At 38.4% G+C, this 24939-nt stretch overlaps 1 protein-coding gene across 1 annotated transcript; it reads left to right on the top strand.

Annotated features, from left to right (window-relative positions):
- The first annotated feature begins 246 nt into the window (after positions 1 to 246).
- Positions 247 to 4722, top strand: LOC148694480 (uncharacterized). The gene is made up of 7 exons (XM_088700712.1): positions 247 to 391; positions 521 to 802; positions 1322 to 1536; positions 2742 to 3110; positions 3224 to 3874; positions 4051 to 4255; positions 4466 to 4722. The coding sequence occupies exons 1-6, from the start codon at positions 247 to 249 to the stop codon at positions 4243 to 4245; spliced, it is 1857 nt and encodes a 618-aa protein (XP_088556838.1). The 3' UTR covers positions 4246 to 4255; positions 4466 to 4722.
- Positions 4723 to 24939: the final 20217 nt, after the last annotated feature.

Genomic DNA, 24939 nt, shown 5'->3' with positions numbered 1-24939 from the left:
CCAAATTTTCAATTCACCAACCATTCAACACCAAACTTTCAACTTTCACCAACCGTTCAACATCAAGCTTTCATCAATCATTCTCTATATAAACATATGTCCAATATTTGTTGATTACACAACCTTTCAACCTTCAATCATCCTCTATATTCACCAATATTTCAACTTTCAAAGAGTTTTTGTTTCCTAAAAATCCTCAATATCTCATCAATGGGTGATAGAAAAAGGAGTAGTATGGCAATGTAGATGGCACAGTACCAAGCAAGGATCGAGATTGAGGATGCAGAATTGTTCAACGTCGAAGTTGAACTTATCAACTCATTTATGCAATCTAATCACCATGTCGAATCTAGCCAATGTGGTTCTATCACAGGACGTTCATATGTGCAGCGTGATAGAAAATAGTGTCATGATCGAATGATGAAAGATTATTTCATCGAGCGTCCGAGATTTCCTGCTCATGATTTTTGGAGGCGGTTTCGGATGAGGAGATAGCTTTTTGAAAGCATCTTGAGTGCAGTTGTCAATCATGACCACTACTTTGAAAGGAGGGTAGATGCCGTAGGCCGACAAGTTATATCACCTCATCAGAAGCTCACATCTGCTTTTCGCATGCTAGCTAATGGGTGCTCTGCAGACTCAACTGATGAGCATTACCGACTTGCAGAAAGTACTGCTATTGAGAACCTGAAATGCTTCTGTAAGGCAATTGAAGACATATATAGAGCCATATACCTCCGCAACCCAAATCGTGAAGACTTAAAGAGGCTTCTACGCAAGGATGAAAAAAGAGGCTTCCCTGGCATGATATGAAGTCTTGATTGTATGCATTGGGAGTGGAATAATTGTCCTACTACTTGGGGTGGCCAATTCAAAGGCCGTCATGACAAGTCAACCATCGTGTTTGAGGCTGTGGCGTCTTACGACACTTGTATTTGACATGCTTTCTTCGGCTCTCCTGGATCAAACAACGATATCAACGTTTTTTGGTCTTCTCCTTTATTCAATAATGTTGTCAATGGATGGGCACCAGAATTTCGGTACAAGGTAAATGGTAATAGGTATGAGCTAGGTTACTACCTAACTGATGGTATTTATCCTAGTTGGTCTACCTTTGTCAAAAGTTTTTCTCACCCCGATAGTGCAAAGAAGAAATTATTTTTGCAGAGGCAAGAGTCTTACAGGAAGGATGTGGAGAGAGTGTTCGGGATCCTACAAGTTCGATGGGCCATTGTTAGAGGGCCTGCACGATTTTGGTAGTCCGAAGACCTCTATTCAATCATGATACCGTGCATAATTTTGCACAACATGATTGTGTAAGATGAGTACATTGAAATTGAAGAAGATTCAGGCGAAGATGTGGATGATGACCAACCAACACATGCAAGAGCTATTGCAAGAGATGTTGAATATCTCGCTCCAACCACATATGAGACCCGACAGGATAGGATCACCTTGAGTGAGTATATGAGACATTTAAATAGAATTCAAGCTCCTCAATGTTATGACACACTCCGTAAGGATTTTGTTGAGCATGTATGGCACCGAGAAGGTGAACATTGATGATGTTGGTTAAGCATTTATGTAATAATTTTAAGTGTACTATGTTGTTATTTTCTAGTAATAAATTTAAGTGTCTTCTTGTGCAAAGTATTTTGTCTAGTACGTTGGATAAATGATTAAATGGATGTTTGAACAAATACATAGGTATTTATAGAGTTTTTGAGTGAATTTTGAGTTAAATAATTTTTTTAAATTATTTTAGCCGTTGGATTTAAATTTGGGCCATTAGATCTTTTTTTTTACCGTTAGGTTTGATTATATTCGATCTAAGCCGTTGGATTCAATGTATTTTAAAATAACATACTTAAAAAAATCAAATTTGAATCTGGACCGTTAGATCAACCAACGGTCCTTGAAAAGCAGCCATCAGATTGAAAATGTAGTCGTTGGAGGTGGTCTGGGTGGCCGACAAACAGCTGGCAACGGGGCCCATCCTGCCGGGAATGAATTGCAGGCGCTTCGCATGGGGCGCATTGGAGCGTGAACGGGCCGAGACTGGCCCAATGGCCAGCGAGTCCGATTGCGCGGGGGGAATTCTGGGGGGTATTTGGCCCAGTTTTAACATTTGGCATTTAGCCCAATGTTTTAGCATGGGTTGGAGATGGTTTGAGGGGAAAATTTAGGGGGTAATTTAGCATTTAGCCCACCATTAGAGGTGGTCTTAAAAGAAACCGTGCAAAGACTAAAATAAAGGTCGTAGGACCACCTTAAGAAGACTAAGGAAGTCATCTGATTAAAAATTAAAATGAAATAGAAACTGGTGGGACCATGTCTGTCCATCTTCTTCCTTGCGCAAAAAAGTTTCCAGATTCCGAGGTCTTTACGCACGCCCACCCAGCCACGCCCAATCCTACCCAATCCAGCCTAATACCGCCCAGAGTTTGCCTAATCTGTTTTCCGATTTCGTGACCGATCAGAAGTAAATCACAGCGGCCAGTTACCGCCCAACGCCTAGGCAGCCGCTAGGCCCATTTTTTGAACACTGAGACTCGAATCTTCGATCTTCATAGGTTTTCAAAGCACGATTCTACAGTAATGAAGCTTGATGACAATGATTCACAGAAGAACACAAATCACAAGTTCACGCCCAAATTAAAGTGATGAATCTGGCTCTAAGGCCATATTAGTGTTTATGATCTGTGTGTGGTAATAGACATGATTATTGTTCTACTATGCAGGTTTTGATGCCCAATTTAACAACCTTCAATGTGCATCAATGTGATAGTTTAAGATTTTTGTTTTCGAGTTTCATGGCTAAATGTCTCGGACAACTCAAAAATCTCAAGATATCCAATTGTCAAATCATGGAAGAGATAGTGAGAAATGAGGAGAATATAGATGACATGTTTGATAAGCTAAGCCGTTTAGAGCTACAACACCTTCCAAACCTCGCTAGATTCATCTCTGGAAGTTACATTAAATTTCCGTCTTTGATGTATTTGGATCTAGACAATTGTACTAAACTGGAGACATTCATCTTTGGTGCTAAAAGTGGAAATATTACAACCAACAAAGAAGAAAGAGATACTGAGCTCTTTGACGGAAAGGTGAATTATACCTTCACTTCTTTTCTTTATGCTTTTATTTCCAACTTATGCATGCGTCCCACTTTTGTGAAAAAAAAGGTTTGTTCACAAGTTCTAAAATGAATACGTGACAGGTAGGCTTTCCTAGCTTGGATACGTTGTACATATGGGACTTACCTAAGTTGAAGACAATATTCCACAACCAACTTCATTTAGATTCTTTTGGCAGGCTCAGAATTATGGATGTTCGTAGATGCCACAGCGTAATTAATATCTTTGGGCCAAGTATCATGGGAAGATTGAATGCTCTAGAGTCCTTAGAAATAGAGCAGTGCCAGTCACTACAAGTGGTATATGACATATCATCTACTACTCAGTTGAATGGTTTTGAGTGCCCAAATTTAAACTCAGTTGAGATAGACTCATGTGATTGTTTGAAAAATGTCTTTCCCGCCTCAGTGGCCAAAGATCTTAAGCAGCTAAGCAAGTTGAAGGTTAAGAATTGTGGCTTAATGGAGGAAATTATTGTGAAGGAAGAAGGACCAGAAACGACATACGAGGAGTTCGGGTTCCCTAAAGTAACATCTATGGAATTTGATAATCTGCCCCAACTTCGGAGTTTCTATCCAGGATTGCATGTTTCTAATTGGCCATCACTCAACATATTAAAGTGCACGAAATGTGGTGGTGTGGAGATTTTTGCTATTGAATTTTCAACATATAAAGACAAGTTTGAGTTGGGCCATCCAAGACCAACGGAACAACCTTTCTTTTTAATTGAGAAGGTAACCATACTTGTACAGAACTCTTTTGATATTCAAAATTTTATGTGATTTTTACATACTAGTTAAACATACACCAACTAAATACATTTATTATGTTTTTAATATTAAAGTTATTATGTGTTATCTAGTTTTTCAAAATATTTTAAAGCATGCTCTTATCGTTGATTATATTACAGGGTAAGTCATTCCTCAACTTAGAATGTTTAATATTGGACAAGAACACGGAGATTTGGTATGAACCTTATGGTCCACTCCCAACAGTGTTGAGCAAACTAAAAGTGATCGAACACCAGGAAGACTACAAATACCAGACATTGGGGAAAGAAGAAGAATATGATGACGACGACGATGCAAGATTAAGATGGCAATGATGATGAAACGGTAAGTTTCCATATATGCTAAATATCAAGTAAATATAAACTTTTATAAGTCGTAATTTCTGTTACTACTTTTTAATGTTCACTTACCGACACAAAAATTTCAGTAGTCCGTACATATATAGTGAGTACCATGATACCATCAAATAAATAGTACTGGTTTCTAGTTTCTCTTGTTACTTGCTATGACTATTCTCTGTTCTCCCCTAAACAGTCTGCCCAGCCTTGCTTCCGTGGCCGATCTCATCTTGTTTGATATAAGCCTGCAAGCTGCGGTCTCAATGGAAAAGCTATCCTGGAAACTTGTATGATTTGTATTTGGAGCTTTGTTCACTACATTTTCGGTTTTGGGTGTTTGGGAGATAATGCTTGTGTGATTTCTGTAAACATTGATGCATTTGAAGTGGTGCTTGTGTGCATGTCTATTGAAACTGCTTTGTACTAGAGTGTGCTTATTTGAGCTCTCTACTAAAATCGAATCTGCATCTTTTAACTAGATTGTTAATTTTCTTGATGTGTGTATCTATGTATTTTTCTTTTTAGTTTGGAAGGAAAGCTAGATTCAATTCATAAAATGCAGGTTGAAATTGAATTGGTTTAAATGATTTTGGGCCTCTTTATCTGTGAATTGGTTTTGGGATGAACGTCAACTTCCATAATTTTCTTCAAACTCTTATATTTCTTCCCATGTTGTTTTGCCTCTTTTTTCATTCTTGTATTTTGCTTCCTGTCCTATATGAAAAATATCATTTTCCAATCATCTTTTTAGGAGCATCTCCAATGGACTCTCTAAACGAGATCCTAACTAGAATTTCAAGAGGATTTCTAAAAATAATAATAAAATATAAAATAAAATAAAATAAAAAAGCAACACTCATGTTTCAATTTTGAAAGCCAATTTCTTTAATCCTCATATCAAATATTGGTCATCCATACCTGAATCAATTCGTCTGATCGTACGATCTCCATTACCTCCTAAAGTGTGAAAGGAATTTTGGTGGAACTTAAGTAAATAAACAAATAAACAAATACAATGTGAGAAAGGAATTTCACACGTGTAAAAAAAATTTGGCGAGTGGTTCTTTACCATAGTGGTAAAAATGTGTTGAATCCTTGCATGACGATGTGAGTTCAAACTCCTCGGTGGCTAATCTAACAAAATATATCGTTTGACATATTAAAAAAAAAAAATTTGATGTTTGGAATATACATGTTAAACCTTATCATACCGATGGTGGTGGATTGAGAATTTTGTCTGTGCGTGTTAACACATGATCCTTTTTTGCCCCATTCAAATAATAAAGAACCTCGCCCATTAACAGGGGAGGGGCCTTCCAAGAAGTCTGCAAGGGCCTAAAAGAGGTAATGGGCTAAGGATAAATATCAGCACACAGGTTAGAGGAACGCTCGCGGTAGCAACGTTTCGATCCGTCACCCAATGAAATAGAGGACCCAAGAAGAGGCCTAGTAGCTTCCCAGTGGACTTAGCTTTTTTTTTTTTTTTTTTGGATTAAGCACTTAATCTTTAAGTGTCAAATGTGCCATTTACAGCCCCTCACGGTCACCGTACTTGGCGTCAGAGTCTTTTGTTAACCATACCAGTTTTTAGTGTTAACAATGTGGGGGGCATGAAAAATTTCACCCTTAGTGTGCAACTTGTTAATCTAGACGACGTTGAAGATTTCACCCCTTCATCATCTCAAAGGCTTGTCAGATGAGGCAACCAGAATGAAGGGGAAGATACAAGGCCCGAATGTTGCTCAATGTGTTTCCTACGTTGAACAATTAGTTCAATATAGGTATGGGAACAAGGCGGAATATATAAGAAGAAAGTTGAGATTCGTTTTGAAGCAAATTGAACTAGAGGAGCGACGAAAGATTGAAGCTGAAACAATTGTTGGACATCTTTTTTGTTTTTGGTAAACAATTTTTGGACATGTAGTAAAAGTTAAAACTGAGGTGCTAAATTTTAGTACTAGAGTTGGGAAAAATAACTGTTTAGGAGGCTAAATATTGCACTTAGTGTCACAAAATCTAGTTTAGCACCTCCATAGTCTATTGTAAGGTTTTCTTCCTGCAGAACATTCACCCTATTAATGTTATAATACAAGAAGGGTTGTTTTGTTGACACCGACAATTTGTTGACTACACCCCACTTAAATTTTTAATATTAATAGACTTTTTGTCCTAATGAAATGACTTTAGACCTTGAATTATTTTTAAATTAAGTTTTATTTTCTAAGCACACCACAGGTCCATTGTTTACACAGTTAAAAAAGAATCTGATATGTTGAAATAGTTGTAATCGAGCATGATGAACTAGTATGTAGAACATTCATATACTTTGAAATTATTTTACTTTCTATTTTTTTCAAACTTTAGAATTATCCTCTCTTGCTCTTTAGTTCTCTGATTTTTTTTCAACGCCATTAGGAAACCTAATACCCAAAATTCATAAAAATCTAAAACCCATAATTTACAAAACCTAGATGTGCATATATAAGAGAATAAACAAGGGCCCTTCTAAAAGTATTATTGGGTCGAGTTCAGGTTTGTTCTATAACCAGGGCCCTTCTAAAAGTACTATGGGCTGTCCAGCTACCATAAGCCGCCCAATCAGGTCAGCTAAGTTCTATTGTAAGGAGGATTGATTTGGATAAGGGCAAAGAAGTCGAGTCCTGATGCAACAAGAGGTTTCAGAGTTGAAGGCGTTGAGAACTTGGGAATGAATTTGATTTGTTTTAGAGCTTGGTTCAGAAACCTATTAAAACTAGGATTGGCCGAATCCTAACCATATTAGATTTGGGAGTTCTAATCCTAATATGTTTCTAGTTCGGCCATAGGAGTTCTCAATGCTATAAATAGTGGAAGGAGTGCATCATTCAAACCCCCTCCAATTCAACACACAAACTGCCCCGCGCAAACTCTCGCTCTACGCGAAACCTCTCAACAACCTTGAGATTTTTTTTTTATTTTTCTCACCAACACATCTTCAGTTTGGATAAACAGCACTATGAATGCAACCGGTGGCATCTTCAGTTTGGATAAACAGCACTGTTTCCATAGAATCAGCCGATTGCGGAGCACCTTCAGTTTGGATAAACAGCACTGCGTCGAGGCCGACTGTTTATCTATCCAAGTCTCGGCCGAGAAGGATTTTCGAGTTTTTATTAACAAAGGTCATCTCACTAGCCTTCTCGATGAAGTGAGGTATTACAGATTACTTGGCTTGGCGCATTGAACGCTGAGTTGTTTTATGATCGGATATTCACAAGTAAGTTTTAGAGTTCGGCATTCTAACTGCCGAACGACATTTACCATCAAGACATACATCTCTTTTAAGTACTTGTGTCCGTATAGTTTGGTGCCATACTCTTACGAATATAATCACTTTGACCGAACCCGGCGTCGACGATCCGTGAACTTCACAAGACTAGCAGCCTTGTCTTCAGGCTCTAGAACTCGAAGGCCGAGACGTGTTCCTTACTCGGCCGCAATCGTGAGATCAAGAAGTCAGCAGCGCGCTTAACGCAACATCAACACATTTTACTCCCCGGCCGAGCTTGGCTGATGAGTTGGCACACCTCGCACACAACTGAAGGACGTAGTTAGTTTGTTAATTACTCAGCTTGCGCGACATGTAGACTTAGTAATTTTTAGGGTCACCAATGTCCTAACAAACCAAAAGGGAACACAACGTGCATATACAAAGCTGATGTGTTTGAATATAATCGATCCAGGTCGAGCACCGACAGATAAAAGTGATTATCCCTAAGATGGAAAACCAAATAAATGTAGAAGGTTTATGTGTTTGAATATCACTAATCCAACTATAACAAATGGAAGAAAATGATAGATGCATGGGTACCTCCAAAACATTTTGTCTGCCTCCCTCTCACATTCTAATTATATTCTTTAAATTTATTTTTATTTTTAATCATTGATTCTAAGGAAAACTAATGAAAATAACTTGAAATCTTTGAGTTTAAATGATAATGACAAAATAAAAGGTAAAGTGAATTGTACCAGGATTGACTTTTTAGTATAAAAATGTGATTTTTCGTTAAAGTGAACAGTACCGTGGACTTTTTGTTAAAACTCTCTTGATTCTAATAATCTAAAGCCTCAAAATCTCACACCTTAGCACTGCAGAATTATTAGAGAGACGGGCCCAATTCTCACTACCAACAACATCGATATTGTTCCTAACTTGGTAATTACCATTTGTACAATCCGTCAGGTATGTAGTTTTATCACAAAATGTATCGATATTAGTTAAAGTAGGATTTAGAATATTTAAACTTTTCTTTAGATACGTTAAATGCGAGATATTTCAACAGGCATAAGTCCAAAACAATGTAGAAGCATAATATATATATATAAGTCCAAAACAATGTAGAAGCATAATATATATATAAGTCCAAAACAATGTAGAAGCATAATATATATTGGTGTGGTTGCAGAAGGTAAGGGTTTTATGCTATTGGATGAGGCACTATTATTTAGCATGAAGACAATCAAAAATCGAAAACCCTTTTCTGTATTCATCATCATTACGAGAGAATGTGGAGAAAAAAAAAATTAATATTTGGAAAAAAAATAATACAAAAACCCTACTGAAATATTTGTTTATATGGTTTCAGAATGCCTTGTAATGCTGTCTCCCTCTCATTCCCTAATGTGGTGGCATTTGGCAACCAGAGAGATTAACCTAAAGATACTCAAATGATCAAATCAAAAGCAGTCGAGTTACCATATTTCCACTTTTTTGGACCGAATAACCAAATTCAAAGTCCCATCACCATAAAACCGTGTACAGGGAATAGACAGGCATGTTGTTACGAAGAAATGTGGACCTTAACAACGAAAAACTAGTCTTTATCCAGAAGGGTGTGTGTAGAAAGTCAAGTGTCATCATTTTTATTTATCACATCTCTAGCAAAACCTATGACAAGGAAATTTAGTCATTCATAAATCCCTTCTACATGTATATAATTAGGGGTGGTATTGGTATGATCACCAAAACTCATATACCGATTACTATACTAAATTTTTGGTATGACAAAATCTTTATTATTACCTTGCCAAACTTTCAGTATACCGAATTTCGGCATGCCAAATAGTTCGGTTGGCATGGTATGATAATGATAATTACCACTTTGTTTTGAGCCATTCTTTTGGGCCAAAATTTGATATTTTTTTTTTAAAACCAATTCAAGGCACAAATGTGTTTTGACCACTCTCTTTGGGTTTCTAAAACTTTTTTATTTAATTATGAGAATTTTATAGAAATTCATTTAAGAAACAAGAAGTAAATAGATGGAAAAATTGTTGAAAGAACCCAACATCCCTAAAAAAATAGTACAAAGATTCCTAAATTCCATCTCTATTTTCTTTAAAATTGTACAAAAATTAACTTGATAGACGAAGCTAGGGAGAAAGACATCCCAATTTGATGAAGGAGAAGATGAGATGGACTGCGAAGAGAGAGAATTGCAGGAACGGGAGCAACATAGATGAAGCCGATAGTTAGATGAGTGAAAAGATGAAGAGTCGCAGCACAAGAAGGCTTAGGTTTTTTTTTTTTTTTTATCAGGAAAGTAGAGGTTAGAGGGTGAGATGATTGGATAAATAACTAGGAAAAAAATATGAAGTGCATATATAATGATAATAATACCTAATTACATATATAAATGAATAAATAAATAATATAATATTAATTATTTTGGTACGGTACGGTATACCACTGGTAGTGGTTTTGAATACCATTACCGTACCGAAAATTTATGGTGCGGTACAAATACCATACCATTACCAATGGTACAAATTTTTTGGCACAACTTTGATATGATACGGTTGGTATGGTAATTTGGCAAAAAACTCCACCCTTATATATAATGCTTATATGGTACATTTATAATCCCTTATGTTTAAATTACTGTGATCCATCCATTACTAACCTAACACAATTCCTCGAAACTCAGAACTATCTCACAAAAAGAACAATCTAGTAAAAGAACATTATCCTGAAATAGGGGTTTTTGAACATTAGTTCTTGCAAAAAATAAGAATTAAAAAATAAACTAGTAAAAGAACATTATCCTGAAATAGGGGTTTTTGAACATTAGTTCTTGCAAAAAATTAGAATTAAAAAATAAAATAAAAACTTGGTGCTAAATTACATATTCAAATTAATCCCTTAAAGTGTACTTTTGTTAAAATTTATATTCCATTTTTGTTATTTAATGTGTATTTTTACTTATGTCTCCGAATTAAAATTTTGATTTTATTGATATGCACATATTAATTCTTTCAATTATAAATGAAAATAAATGAGAAAATATTAAAAGAAATTAATGACACATAAATATGTAAATGCATAAGTTGACACACCCCGACCTGAAATGTCTACTAGGACTCCGAATCGAGCTGTGATGGCCGACACCTAGAAGGTGACGAAGCCATAGAGTATAGTGATGTGAAAAATGTGAATAAATTTAAACCTAAAAGTACCTAAGACAACAGTGCGCTGTGAGCGGGAACGAGCCCATTTCACACACGACGGCAGAGCATAAGTAAAGTACAGTAGTATGGGTAAGGATCATACCCTCAGAGGTAGCCACCTATACTGAGATTCGCTACGAATCCTCGTCGATATGAACCTTCAGTAGCTAAAGCCTAAAAGGGAGCAAAAATAAGGGTGAGTGAGCCTGAAAATAAAGTTTTTAATAAAAAACTTTTGAAAACTTTATAACCCTACGCCGTAAAACCCGTATAATTTCCCAGAAAATAATAATACATACGTATATAGAAATCATGCTCGAGAGTAGTGAAAACCAAGTATATGCCATATCAAGTATCTCAGCAATGAAATAAGTAAGTCAGGTGAAATAAATCAATGTAAAATGATATGCCAGCCGGAGTCACCTAACATGACCTGTACAGCTGAACCTATGGCTCATTAACCAATTCCTGCATACGAGTCGGAACCACATAATGTGGTCTGTACGATAGGGTTGGGTGTAAATAAGTACGCTCAAGTGCTACGATCACGTGAAGGCTGTGCAAATAATCGCGGCTCACCTACGAGTCGGAACCACTAATGTGGTTTGTACGACACGGTTGTGCACCAAACTTGGATTCAAGGTGAGCATAAGGTGCGGGAGGTGAACATCACGTGAAGGACTGTGCCCTAGCCACGTGCAGGAACACTAACACCGAGGTGCATGACAATGAGCTTTACGTGCCTCTACGTATAACCATAACCAATGCAACCATTAACATCATACAGTACTCACCTGAAATATACCTAGCCTCTGCAGCGTTATATAGTAATACGCACAACATCAATGTGTCACGAACAATTGGCGCCTAGAACAATTATCAAATCACGTCTTAGAATTCTTATCAATAAAATCTATAACTTACGTATCCTATTCAGGAAGATCCGTAAGTCGGATTTCCGATCCGTAAGTTTCTAATATCCTTAAATAATACATATTATAAAGTAGTTTCTAGGAAAATGTAAAGCATATATACGTGTGTGTGTGTGTAGAAAACCAAAAGCCCACTCACCTGGAGTCCGCACTACAACTCCCTAGCACAACATCAAGGCGTCACGAACAATCGGCGCCTAGAACAATTATCAAATCATGTCTCAGAATTCTTATTAATAGAACCTATAACTTACATATCCTATTCAGGAAGATCCGTAAGTCAGATTCCCAATCCGTAAGTTTATAATATCCTCAAATATTACGTATTATAAAGTATCAAAGTTTGGTGACGATCCAACAGTCGAATCGTCGATTGCTATAATAATTGATTGGCAGACCTTAATGGAACTAGGTTCAAACGACAGACTTTCATCAATCGGACTTCACTAATGGAACCAGGGTATTCAAATTTAACCTAGGAAGGTCAAGGGACATCTCGGCTTACGCGCCGCCACAGGTGGCGGTCGGCTGTCCCGACTCGTCGAAAAATTCAACTATTTCTAAAAATTCTTAAACTTCACAGAAATGAATATTTCAGTGAGTAGAGCAACTTTCATATCTGTGACTAAAGCCAATTGGCCAGGAAAATCCCCAATTTCATGAAAACCCGTCGGCACCCTAGAAATGGGTGGTTCTTGATTCGGCCTCCAAACTCACTCCAACGCCTCAACAAACCCCTGGGCTTCGTTCCTGAACTCAAGAGGAGTCTAATGGTGGTGGTTGATGGAGTTACCTTCGAATTTGATGGCTTGCCACCTCGAGGCCGTCGAACCCACCGGTGTATTTCTTCCCAATTCCGAACCCAATCTCCTGAAATTTGATGTGGAAATGGTAGAGGAAAGGTAGTGATGATAGTTAGGAGTGGTAGATCGGCTCAATTTGTTGGAAAAACGATGAATTTCGTCGGAGAAACTCACGGGTCACCACTGGGTCACAGGTCAAGGAGAAACCGATTCGGTTCCCCTTCTTCTCCTCTTCCCTCATTTTTCCTCCTTTCTCTCTTCTCTAATTGGTTCTCCTCATTTTCTCCCTTCCTCATTGGTCCCGTTCCTCCCTTATTTCTCTCCTTTATCCTCCACCTCCACCAACCATCTTTCTTTTAATCTGGGCCACACACGTGGCTCCACCAGATTTTGCTCCAAAAATCTAAAGCATTCTAGAAATAAATAAATTTACAATGTTTCCCTCGACTTCCTTCGTTATAACTCCAAATCACGATCCGTTTGCGCCCACGCGTTCGTAGCGACGAGTACTACAAGGATACGCAAAAAAATGAATCTTATATAACTTGCCTTGAAATTTCACATTATAAAATCGTAATAATTGGGGACGGTTCGTTACAATCTACCCCCTTAAGAAAATTTGGTCCCCAAAATTTAAAATAACTTGTTATAAATAAGATACTCGAAAACAGGGAGGAACATATTTATATGAACATAGGAAAGAAATCAAGTTAGAGCGGCTGCATAAAAGAAAATGTCATTCCGTTGCGATCGGATTGCAATTATTCCTCTTTCATGCCTCTAAGCTCATACCTTCTTCCTTCCTCAGTAACATAGTAGGATAATACTCGTGTAACCCGTAAGGTTGAAAATACCAATTATTATGTAGTAACATAAGGTAAAAAAATAGATACATGTATAATAAGATAGCGACAAGAAATAGATATATAGAAACGTACGATTGAAATACTTGTATGGAGTTGAAGATCGAAAATGAAAGTGACTCACCCAAAATTTGTAATGGCAAAAATAAAGTAATTTAAAAATATTTGCACGGAAAATCAAAACCCAAAAATGAAAATGGACCTAGCCAAACATTTGTCGTGTCATGAACTTCAAGGATGAGTCTGAACCATGGCTAAGTAGTAAGTGTTGCCATAGATGAGCCGTCTTGCCCCCTTACTTAGTGAACCCAACAATTAAGCCATCGATAAGCCATCGATATTACAGTCTGCAGCCTGTAATGTTGATCACCCATTGTTGTCTCAATAAGCTAGTGAGAAGTTCCCGAGGACGCCAACATATCGTTTTGCTCCTTTTGTGCAAATATGCCTAGATCGTCCAATTCATGCCTCGATCGTGATACCGTACTATCCCAGAGCGCGCCGAACCCGTTGCTAGAAATGTTTCAACACCCATGTCCCACAACAATAAGACCCTATAGTGAAGCAGTGGAAATATACATAGAGACGAACACATATTGCAAGAAGATTTTTTTGTGACTAATCACTAGGGTTGTTCTCCAAATCGAAGGATATAATATCTGAAAGCTTAAAGTAGAGAAACCATATCTTTGACGACATTCTTCGAATGACAATTGCAATTCCGAGCCACACTTGAAAAATTAACGTCACAACCACTAAGCTCATAACCTATGTTCATACCTTCACCAATATCATGCTAAATTACTAAATCCTCAAAGCCACTTGGAATTCTTTTTGGTAAATATGGTGAACTCACAAGAAGATTATACTCCAATGGTTCCTGTTGGCATCGATATGAAACTGGCGCACATATTTTCCAAGTCGACCTATTGTGAATTCCTCACTAATTGAGTAAGAACCTATGTTGAGAAGGCTAAAAGAATACTCAAGAATTTAAGGGTCAACACAAGTCCATGAATCTAAAGTACAAGATATCTGGATTGAGTATACAATTTCAGTGTCTAAACATGTGTAAGTATTTAACTTAATCATGCACTATCAACAAAAGGGTTCGAAGATAACTCAACTTGAACAATAGTTTAAGGAGGGTTGACGGACGAAAACTTAGATTTTTCCTTGACTAAATATTCACAACAGTTTGTTACAACGATAACTCCAGGAGTAATAAATCACCGATGGTGACGATTTGCTCGATAGAATGTTGATTGGGTGATTTAAAGACTGATGGTCTAAACTGAAAGTTTCGATGTCTAAATGGTCCTTCTGGACAGTTTGTCAACATCAAAAATGATATGGGGAATAGATGAATGACTCAAAACCAACTAAATACCTTTATTACCAGGAGATGAAACTAAAGGTACGAACAGAGCTGATGCAAACTAAAATATCAAAGAGTCGAACAATTTCAAAAATGATGAATTATGCCGAAAGACTAAACAATTATGTGGTTGTCTCAGGCCAAAAGTAGAAAGGTAGAGTTTAAGAATAAGCTAACAAGGTTTCTTGATGATCGAAAAGTAATATCACAAAAGTATTATAGCTATCAGGAACCAAAAGTGATTTTCCCAAGATGTTTTTCCGTCGAGTGCTACCACTTTAGCACCATCGTCACATGAGACATTTCTAGAGTCTTGACAAAAGTAGACTTCGCAGGAATTCTAATATGTGGTATTCTAATGGATGCTGCCAAGGAATCAAAACTATTTCGGATTTTCAATTTCGAAAGGTTTAATACTGATGCCTGGAGGATAAGGATAGAATTGGTTGGTAAAGTCTCCGATGATACACAGTTACCGATACATTAGCCCTGCTTTAGGCCATCAACTTGCCTCAAATCTACATCTTTCCCTAGTAGAGAATCTCTTCACTTTAAATCTAAGGGCATTCGCCAAAGTGCTATTCTAAAACGTTGACAAGTTGACAAAACACCCAAAACTTAGGAAAAGCTAACACATTTTTTTTATTCGATGAGGTGGCAAGATTCGAACATTAGGCACAAAAATCGAGAATGCCTACATCACGCATGTGATGAACACAATACTACCCAACTTATGCTCTGATACCAAACTGACACATCCCGACCCAGAATATCCACTAGGACTCCGAATCGAGTTGTGCTAGCCGATACCTGGAAGGTGACGAAGCCATAAAGTATAGTGATGTGAAAAATATGAATAAATTTAAACACAAAGTACCTAAAGACAAGAGTGCGCTGTGAGTGGGAACGAGCCCATTCACACGCAATGTCAAAGCATAAGTAAAGTACAATAGTATGGGTAAGGATCATATCCTCAGAGGTAGCCCCTTATACTGAGATTCGCCATGAATCCTTGTCGATACAAACCTTTAGCAACTAAAGCCAGGAGGGGCTAAAAAACAAGGGTGAGTGGGCCTGAAAATAAAGTTTTTAATAAAAACCTTTTCAAAACGTTATAACCCCTCACTGTAAAACTCGTATAATTTCCTAGAAAATAATAATACATACGTATATAGAAATCATGCTCGAGAGTAGCGAAAACCAAGTATATGCCATGTTAAGTATCTCAGCAATGAAATAAGTAAGTCAGGTGAAATAAATCAATGTAAAATGATATGCCAGCCGGAGTCACCTAACGTGACCTCTACGGCTGTACCTATGGCTCATTAACCAATTCCTGCATACGAGTCGGAACCACCTAATGTGGTCTGTACGATAGGGTTGGGAGTAAATAAGAACGCTCAAGTGCTATGATCACGTGAAAGCTGTGCGAATAATCGCGGGTCATCTACAAGTTAGAACCACCTAATGTGGTTTGTACGATAGGGTTGTGCACCAAATTTGGATCCAAGGTGAGCTTGCGGTGCAGGAGGTGAACATCCCGTGAAAGACTGTGCCCTAGCCACAGGTGTATGCACTAACACCGAGGTGCAGGATAATGAGCTCTACATACCTTTATGTATAACCATAACCAATACAACCACTAAAATCATACAGTACTCACCTGAAACTTACCTGGCCTCTGCAACGTCATACAGTAGTATGTATATACATACCAATGCATATAATAAAATGAAATGCAAGCATGACACAACATTTAAAAGAATACGCTCATTTCAAAACAGTTTCTGGGAAAATGTAAAGCATATATACGTGTATATATATATAGAAAACCAAAAGCCCACTTACCTAGAGTCCACGCTACAACTCTCTAACACAACATCAAGGTGTCACGAACAATCGGTGCCTAGAATAATTATCAAATCATGTCTTAGAATTCTTATCAATAGAACCTACAACTTACATATCCTATTTGGGAAGATCCATAAGTCGGATTCCCAATCCATAAGTTTCAAATATCCTCAAATATTACGTATTATAAAGTATCAAAGTTTGGTGACGATCCAACGGTCGAATCATCGATTGCTATAATAATTGAGTGGCGAACCTTAATGGAACTAGGTTCAAACGACGGAAATTCATCAATCTGACTTCACCAATGGAACCAAGGTATTCAAATTTAACCTAGGAAGGTTAGGGGATGTCTGGGCCCACGCGCCGTCACAGGTGGCGGTCAGCCGTCCCAACTCGTCGAAAAATTCAACTATTTCTAAAAATTCTTAAGCTTCATAGAAATGAATATCTCAGTGAGTAGAGCAACTTTCATACATGTGACTAAAGCCAATTTGGCTAGGAAAAGCCCCAATTTCACGAAAACCCGTCGACACCCTAGAAATGGATGGTTCTTGATTCAGCCTCCAAACTCACTCCAACGCCTCAACAAACCCCTGGGCTTCGTTCCTGAACTCAAGAAGAGTCTAATGGTGGTGATGGTTGATGGAGTTACCTTCGGATTTGATGGATCGCCACCTTGAAGCCATCGCACCCACCGGTGTATTTCTTCCCAATTCCAAACCTAATCTCCCGAAATTTGATGTAGAGATGGTAGAGGAAGGGTAGTGATGATGGTTAGGAGTGGTAGATCGGCTCAATTTGTCAGAAAAATGATGAATTTCGTCGGAGAAACTCACGGGTCACCACCGGGTCACGGGTAAAAGGGGTCGGTTCCCCTCTTTCTCCTATTCCCTCATTTTTCCTCCTTTCTCTCTTCTCTGATTGGTTCTCCTCATTTTCTCCCTTCCTCATTAGTCCCGTTCCTCCCTTCTTTCTCTCCTTTATCCTTTATCTCCACCGACCATCTTTCTTTCTTTTAATATGGGCCACACATATGGCTTCACCAGATTTTGCTCCAAAAATCTAGAGCATTCTAGAAATAAATAAATTTACAATGTTCCCCACGAATTCCTTCGTTATAACTCCAAATCACGATCCGTTTATGCCCACGCGTTCGTAGCGATGAGTACTACGAGGATACGCCAAGAAAATGAATCTTATATAACTTGACAAGGCGGTCAACAAAAGTCAATGCATTTGCATCGAAGGGCATTTTCGAAATTGCACATTATAAAATCTTAATAATTGGGGACGGGTCGTTACATGAGTGTACAGAAATGGATGTACCAAAATGTTTGTACCGACATATATTATAATGAACTTAAATGTATGTACTTAAATGTATTATATTAAATTAATGTACCGAAAAGTATGTATCGAAATGTATTATATTGAATTAATGTACTATATATTTGTATTAATTGTGACAACCCGTCCCGAATTATTTGTACTGTAGGTGTGAAATGACGTTTTTGCCCCTAATGGAGATTTGTCATTTGTGTGGTTGTTTTGGGGGTTTGGCTGGTTGCATCTGGGCCACACAATTCATCCTCATCTCCATCACCATCTCCCGTATACCTTCCCTGTCCTGAAGACTCTATCCTCCCTCTTATTTCTTTTTCATACGGACCAGGACCAAAGCCTTCGAAATCGTTGCAGATCGAGGTGGAAAGTTATACCTTTGTGTTTATGAGGATCATACAAGTTCAACCACACTAATTTTAGGTAAGGAATCATTCGATTTCACGTCAAACCAAGGAACCCCAATTTCGGTCACTGTTCATGCACACGTGAAATGTTGTGTTCAGGGAATTTGAAGCATGTAGGAAGCTTAGTGAGGTCCTTAGGATGCTCGGGGTGGTTCGTTGGAAGGATTTGGACGTCGAGATAGTGAGTTACAGGTTTGGCCGGATTTTACGAAGTTTCTACGGCAAGTTTCCGTGAATTTCAAGGCTTGAAAATGGTAAGGTTTTGTTATACTTGTTGTAAGCTTCATTTTGGCACCAATTTCATGGAATTTGGTTGAAAAACGAGTGAGAAACGAAGGTTTGGAAATTTTTTGATTTTCCGGCGACGGCGACGACGACGGCATCGGAGGTATGTCGGAGAAGAAGACGGAATATTCCATCAGTTTGGACAGAATATTCTTAACGGAATCAGGTTAACTTTAACAGAATCTATTAGTTTTAACAGAATATTCCCTAACGCCGTTACGGTTGCCATACTGCGCCAGGCACGCGCCCGCGAGTAGTCGGCGCGTTTGGTCGTGCCTTGGCCAACGTGTGGCGGCGCGTGGGAGGTCAGAAAATTATTTTAAAAATATGGAGATGTTTGTGAGGTTGAGTAGATCACGTTGGTGTATTCAAACATCCCATTTGAGCATTGTATGAGAAGTTATTACCTAGTTTTGGTTATGTGCTTTAAATTGACGTTTTTATAGTTATTTCGCATATAGGTGAGACTTATCCCGAGGACGAGCGCAGTCACTCGAGGCAGGGGGTTACGACCCTTCCACTTACTAGTGAGTGGGCTTTTGGTTTTCCGTATATACCTATATACTTGTGGTTTTTCCCAGAAAATGAAATGGAATGTTTATATGTTTTAAATGCCATGCATTGTGTTTGCCTATTTATTTATGCATTAGTAGTTGCATATATGTATGTTTGGTGCTGCGGAAGCATAGGTAAGTGCCAAGTAAGTTATGGTTTATGATTGTGATTAGTAGTTATGTGAGATGCATATAGAGCTCATAACCTGCACCCCTGGTGTTAGTGCTCCCGCCCAGAGTAGGGCACAGTAATTCACGTGATGTTCACCTTCCGCACCACACGCTCATCTTGGACCCAAGTTAGGTGCACAATCTTGGCGTACAGACCACTATAGGTGGTTCCGACTCGTAGATAACCCGCGATTATTTGCCCAGTCTTCACGTGATCGTAACACTTGAGCGTATTTATTTACACCCAGTCCTATCGTACAGACCACTTTAGGTGGTTCCGACTCGTGTGCAAGTATAGTTAGTGAGTTAGAGATTTGAGCTTTAGATTTAGTCGTACAAGTCACGTTAGGTGACTCCGGCTGACATATTACATTGCATTGATTGACATTACCTGGGTTACTTACATTTTATGTAGAGACATTCGACATGGCATATTTCTGAACATGTTTTCGATATATGTGTGTATTCTATTTTTTTGGAAACTATACAGGTTTTACGGCGAGGGGTTAGAACTTTTGTTAATGAAATAATTTTGAAAAGCTTTGTTTTTGCCTACTCACACTTTCTGTTTTGCGCCCCTCCAGGTTCTAGTTTGGTTGCTTTTTTGGTGGCTCACGAGGAATCCTTGACATATCTGACAGATTACCACCAGTGTAGAACCACCTCTGGGTGTGTTTAGTTAGTGTTTGTTTCTCTGGACTGCACTAGATTATCACCCACGTCGTGCAAATGTGGTAGCTAATGAACTTAGCAGGAAATCTCAAAGCCGTATCAATGCGTTGTACGCTAGTCGTGTTCCTCTTCTGGCAAACTTGACATCAACTGGAGTGAGGTTAGAGGTAGAAGATCATAAGGTAGCTTTACTTGCTAATTTTCAAGTTAGACCGATTTTAATTGATCGTGTACTTGAAGCCCATATGGTTGATGAAGAGACTCAGGAAATAATTCAAGTAAGGAATCAGGGGAAAAGGAAAGACCTCAGAGTTCGTGAATCGGATAGCATGCTTATGCAGGAAAGTAGAATGTTTGTGCCAAATAATTTGGAATTAAAGAAAGCAATTCTTGATGAAGCGCATATCTCAGCTTATGCGATGCATCCAGAAGCTACTAAAATGTATCATACCATTCGACCATTTTATTATTGGCTGGGTATGAAGAAGGAGACAGCTGAGTATGTGAGTAGGTGTGTCGTATGCCAACAAGTTAAAGCTGAAGGGAAGAAGCCGTTTAGGTTGTTGCAACTGTTTCTCGTTCCAGAATGGAAATGGGAAAACATTACTATGGATTTTGTGTACAAGCTTCCGCTTACACATAATGGTTTTGACGGCATTTGGGTGATTGTTGATCGGCTTACTAAGTCAACGCATTTTATTCCAGTGAGGGAAAAGTATTCTTTGGCCCGATTAGCTGAATTATTCATATCGAAGATTGTGAAGTACCATGGAGTTCCAGTGAGTATTGTCTCGGATCGTGACCCAAGATTTACTTCGAAATTTTGGGTGGCTTTTCAGGAAGCTTTGGGTGCGAGATTACTCTACAGTATGGCATATCATCCTCAGACAGACGGACAGTCGGAGAGGACCATTCAGACGTTGGAGGATATGTTGAGATCTTCAGTGTTGCAATTTGGCAATGCTTGGCACAAGCGGTTGGATTTAATGGAATTTTCCTGTAATAATAGTTTTCATTCGAGTATAGGCATGTCACCATTTAAGGCACTATACTCTTGTCGTTCACCTTTGTGTTGGTCTGAGGTCGGAGAAAGAGTTTTGGTGGGTCCAGAAATTGTAAAGGAGACTACTCAAAATGTTCAGGTAATTAAGTTTAACCTGAAAGCGGCACAGGATCGACAAAAAAGCTTAGCGGACCGGCATGCTACTAACAGAGTGTATGAAGTGGGTGATTGGGTGTTTCTGAAGCTTTCTCCGTGGAGAAGTGTTGTATAGTTTGGAAAGAAAGGTAAGCTACGTCCCAGGTATATCGGACCGTATATGATCACTGAGCGAGTTGGTGAAGTGGCTTACAGGCTTGAGTTGCCTTCAGAGCTAGCTAAAATGCATAATATTTTTCATGTGTCCATGCTTCATCATTACGCTGCAGATCCGTCATATGTGATACATCCTCAACCATTGGAAATTAATCCGGATTTGGCATACAACGACGAACCAGTAATGATTCTGGATTGGAAGGAAAAGGTTATGCGGAACAAGACTGTGAGTTTAGTGAAAGTTTTGTGGAGGAATCACTCAGCAGAGGAGGCTACTTAGGAGACAGAAGATCGGATGAGAGATTTGTATCCTTGGTTGTTCTTTGATCACTAATTGTTAGTGTGAGTAGTTGTTATGAATTTTGAGATGAAATTTATTAAGGTGGGTGGGTTGTGACAGCCCGTCCTGAATTATTTGTACCGTAGCTGTGAAATGACATTTTTGCCCCTAATGGATATTTGTCATTTGTGTGGTTGTTTAGGGGTTTTGGCTAGTTGCATCTGGGCCATACAATTCATCCTCATCTCCATCACCTTTTCACGTATACCTTCCTTGTCCCGAAGACTCTCTCTCTCTCTCTCCCTCTTCTTCCTTTTTCATACGAACTAGGACCAAAACCTTCGAAAACGTTGCAGATCGAGGTGGAAAGTTATACCTTTGTGTTCGTGAAGACCATACAAGTTCAACCATACCAATTTCAGGTAAGGAATCATTCGATTTCACATCGAACCAGGGAACCCCGATTTCGGTCACTGTTCGTGCACACGTCAAATGTTGTGTTTCAAGGAATTTGAAGCTTGTAGGAAGCTTAGTGAGGTCCTTAGAAAGCTCGGGGTGGTTCGTTGGAAGGATTTGGACATCGGGATCGTGAATTGCAGGTTTGGCTGGATTTTGCGAAGTTTCTACGGCGAGTTTCCGTGAATTTCAGGGCTTGAAAGTGGTAAAGGTTTTGTTCTACTTGTTGTAAGCTTCATTTTGGTACCAATTTCATGGAATTTGGTTGAAAAACGAGTGAGAAATGAAGGTTTGAAAATTTTTCGATTTTCCGGCGACGGTGACGGCACCGGAGGTGTGCCGGAGAAGAAGACGAAATATTCCATTAGTTTGGACGAAATATTCTCAATGACATCAGGTTAACTTTAACAGAATCTGTTAGTTTTAACAGAATATTCCCTAATGCTGTTAGGGTTGCCACATGTGTGCCAGACACGTGCCCATGCATGGCTGGCGCGTGGCTGGCGCGTGGGAGGTTAGAAAATTATTTTAAAAATATGAGGATGTTTGTGAGGTTGAGTAAATCACGTTGATGTATTTACACACCCTATTTGAGCATTGTACGAGAAGTTGTTACCTAGTTTTGGTTATGTGCTTTAAATTGACGTTTTTATAGTTGTTTCGCATATAGGTGAGACCTATCCCGAGGATGAGCGCAATCACTCTAGGTAGGGGGGTTACGACCCTTCCACATACCAGTGAGTGGGCTTTTGGTTTTCCGTATATACCTATATACTTATGGTTTTTCCCAGAAAATGAAATGGAATGTTTATATGTTTTAAATGCCATGCATTGCGTTTGCTATTTATTTATGCATTAGTCGTTGCATATATGTATATTTGGTGCTGCGGACACACATGTAAGTTATGGTTTATGATTGTGATTAGTAGTTATGTGAAAGGCATAAAGAGCTCATAACCTGCGCCCCCGGTGTTAGTGCTCCGCCCAGAGTAGGGCACAGTCTGTCACGTGATGTTCACCTCCCACACCACACGCTCATCTTAGATCCAAGTTAGGTGCACAGTCTTGTCGTACAAACCACTATAGGTGGTTCCGACTCGTAGGTGACCTGCGATTATTCGCCCAGTCTTCACGTGATCGTAGCACTTGAGCGTATTTATTTACACCAGTCCTGTCATACAGACCATTTTAGGTGGTTCCGACTCGTGTGTAGGTATAGTTAGTGAGTTGGAGATTTGAGCTCTAGATTCAGCCGTATAGGTCACGTTAGGTGACTCCGGCTGACATATTACATTGCATTGATTGACATTACCTGGGTTACTTACATTTTATGTAGAGGCATTCGACATAGCATATTTCTGAGCATGTTTTCGATATATGTGTATATTCTATTTCTGGAAAACTATACAGGTTTTACGGCGAGGGGTTAAAACTTTTGTTAATGAAATGATTTTGAAAAGCTTTGTTTTTGCCCACTCACACTTTCTGTTTTGCGCCCCTCAGGTTCTAGTTTGGTTACTCTTTTGGTGGCTGACGAGGAATCCATGGCATATCTGACAGATTACCACCAGTGTAGGACCACCTCTGGGTGTGTTTAGTTAGTGTTTGTTTCTCTGGACTACACTAGGTTTTCTGTGCTCTGAAAATATTGTTTTTTTTCACACTTATGCTTACACATGTTTGTTAACTACTCTGTGTGTAGGTTGATTTTTTTATTTATTCGTACTTTTATTATTTTTGCTTCCGCACTATGCATATGGTTACGTCACCCTCACATGACGGCCAGCACGCCCTGATTTCGATCGGGGTGTGTCATTAATGGATATACCAAAATATATCAAATGAATTAGTGTAACTAAATGGAGATTATACAAATTGTATATTCCTATATTATATAAAAAAAAAAAAAAAATTTGTCTTTCTAAATGTAGTCATCAAAATATATTATGATGAATGAAATGTAATGAAAATTAAATATAATTAATCCATTAAAAATAGGAAAAAAGACAACAATAAAACATCAAAATATAATTAATAAATAAGATGATTAAATGTATCATGGATTAAAATTAAATTTTAATCTTACACAAGGTTATAGACTAAAACTCATCTTTTTTCAAGGATTAAAATGAAGTTTTTAAAATCAAATATTCAAACTTAAAACATGTGTTGGCATTGCATCATCTTAGTGGTGGGTAGGTTGAATCATATGTAGTGTAAGAGTAGGAGTAACATGTATCACACTTTGGGCCTTTTTCACTAGGATGACAAAAGCATTGCGGAATTCTGGAGTGGCACATGCCACTACAGCCTTGGCTAATCTTGATACCAATTTAGTAAGAACTGTTGTTGATTGAGAACGTACCATAATAAGTTGAAAGTAGTAGGAGTATAACTATTGAATATGCACTGATTGGAACATTGACTAATTATGGTTCATAAGATTAACGAAAAGACTACCTCCTCTTCTTTCTAAAGATTGAAGAGCGATTGACCAATAGAAAAAAGATCGAAGATCGATCGGAGGGACCCAAAATCCACTAAGACCAGAGACAGCAATGATACCAGTTCTGTCCATGGGCAACCGGCCTATGAGTATGAAACCGCCCCAGTGAGAAAAAATATGCCTGCGAAGCATGTAGTTTGGTCCTTGAATGGAATGCCACATTTCCATAGCTATCCCTTTAAAAAGTGTTCGAAAAAAAATACTGAAATAGCTACTAGCTAGGGCTCACAAAATTAATCATGTTCTCTCCCCTTTTCCTGAAGAAAAAAGATATAATAACATATATGCCGACTTCTTCATCTTTTCTGCCCCTCTTCAATCTCTAATGAAAACCATATATGCCACCCTCCCTCTCTCTCTCTATCTA

Source organism: Pyrus communis, chromosome 9 (genome assembly GCF_041283825.1).
Source record: "Pyrus communis isolate YQ-2024b chromosome 9, ASM4128382v1, whole genome shotgun sequence".
In the NCBI taxonomy this organism is placed as follows: domain Eukaryota; kingdom Viridiplantae; phylum Streptophyta; class Magnoliopsida; order Rosales; family Rosaceae; genus Pyrus; species Pyrus communis.
This window is presented reverse-complemented; position numbering and strand designations above follow the sequence as displayed.

What these genes read in the sequence shown, in the direction of transcription:
- LOC148694480 (XM_088700712.1), top strand. Translation starts at nt 247, where the DNA reads ATGGCACAGTACCAAGCAAGGATCGAGATTGAGGATGCAGAATTGTTC. An exon ending in AGGACGTTCATATGTGCAGC is followed by an intron (nt 392 to 520) that starts GTGATAGAAAAT and finishes TCTTGAGTGCAG; the next exon opens with TTGTCAATCATGACCACTAC. An exon ending in CTTTCTTTTTAATTGAGAAG is followed by an intron (nt 3,875 to 4,050) that starts GTAACCATACTT and finishes ATTATATTACAG; the next exon opens with GGTAAGTCATTCCTCAACTT.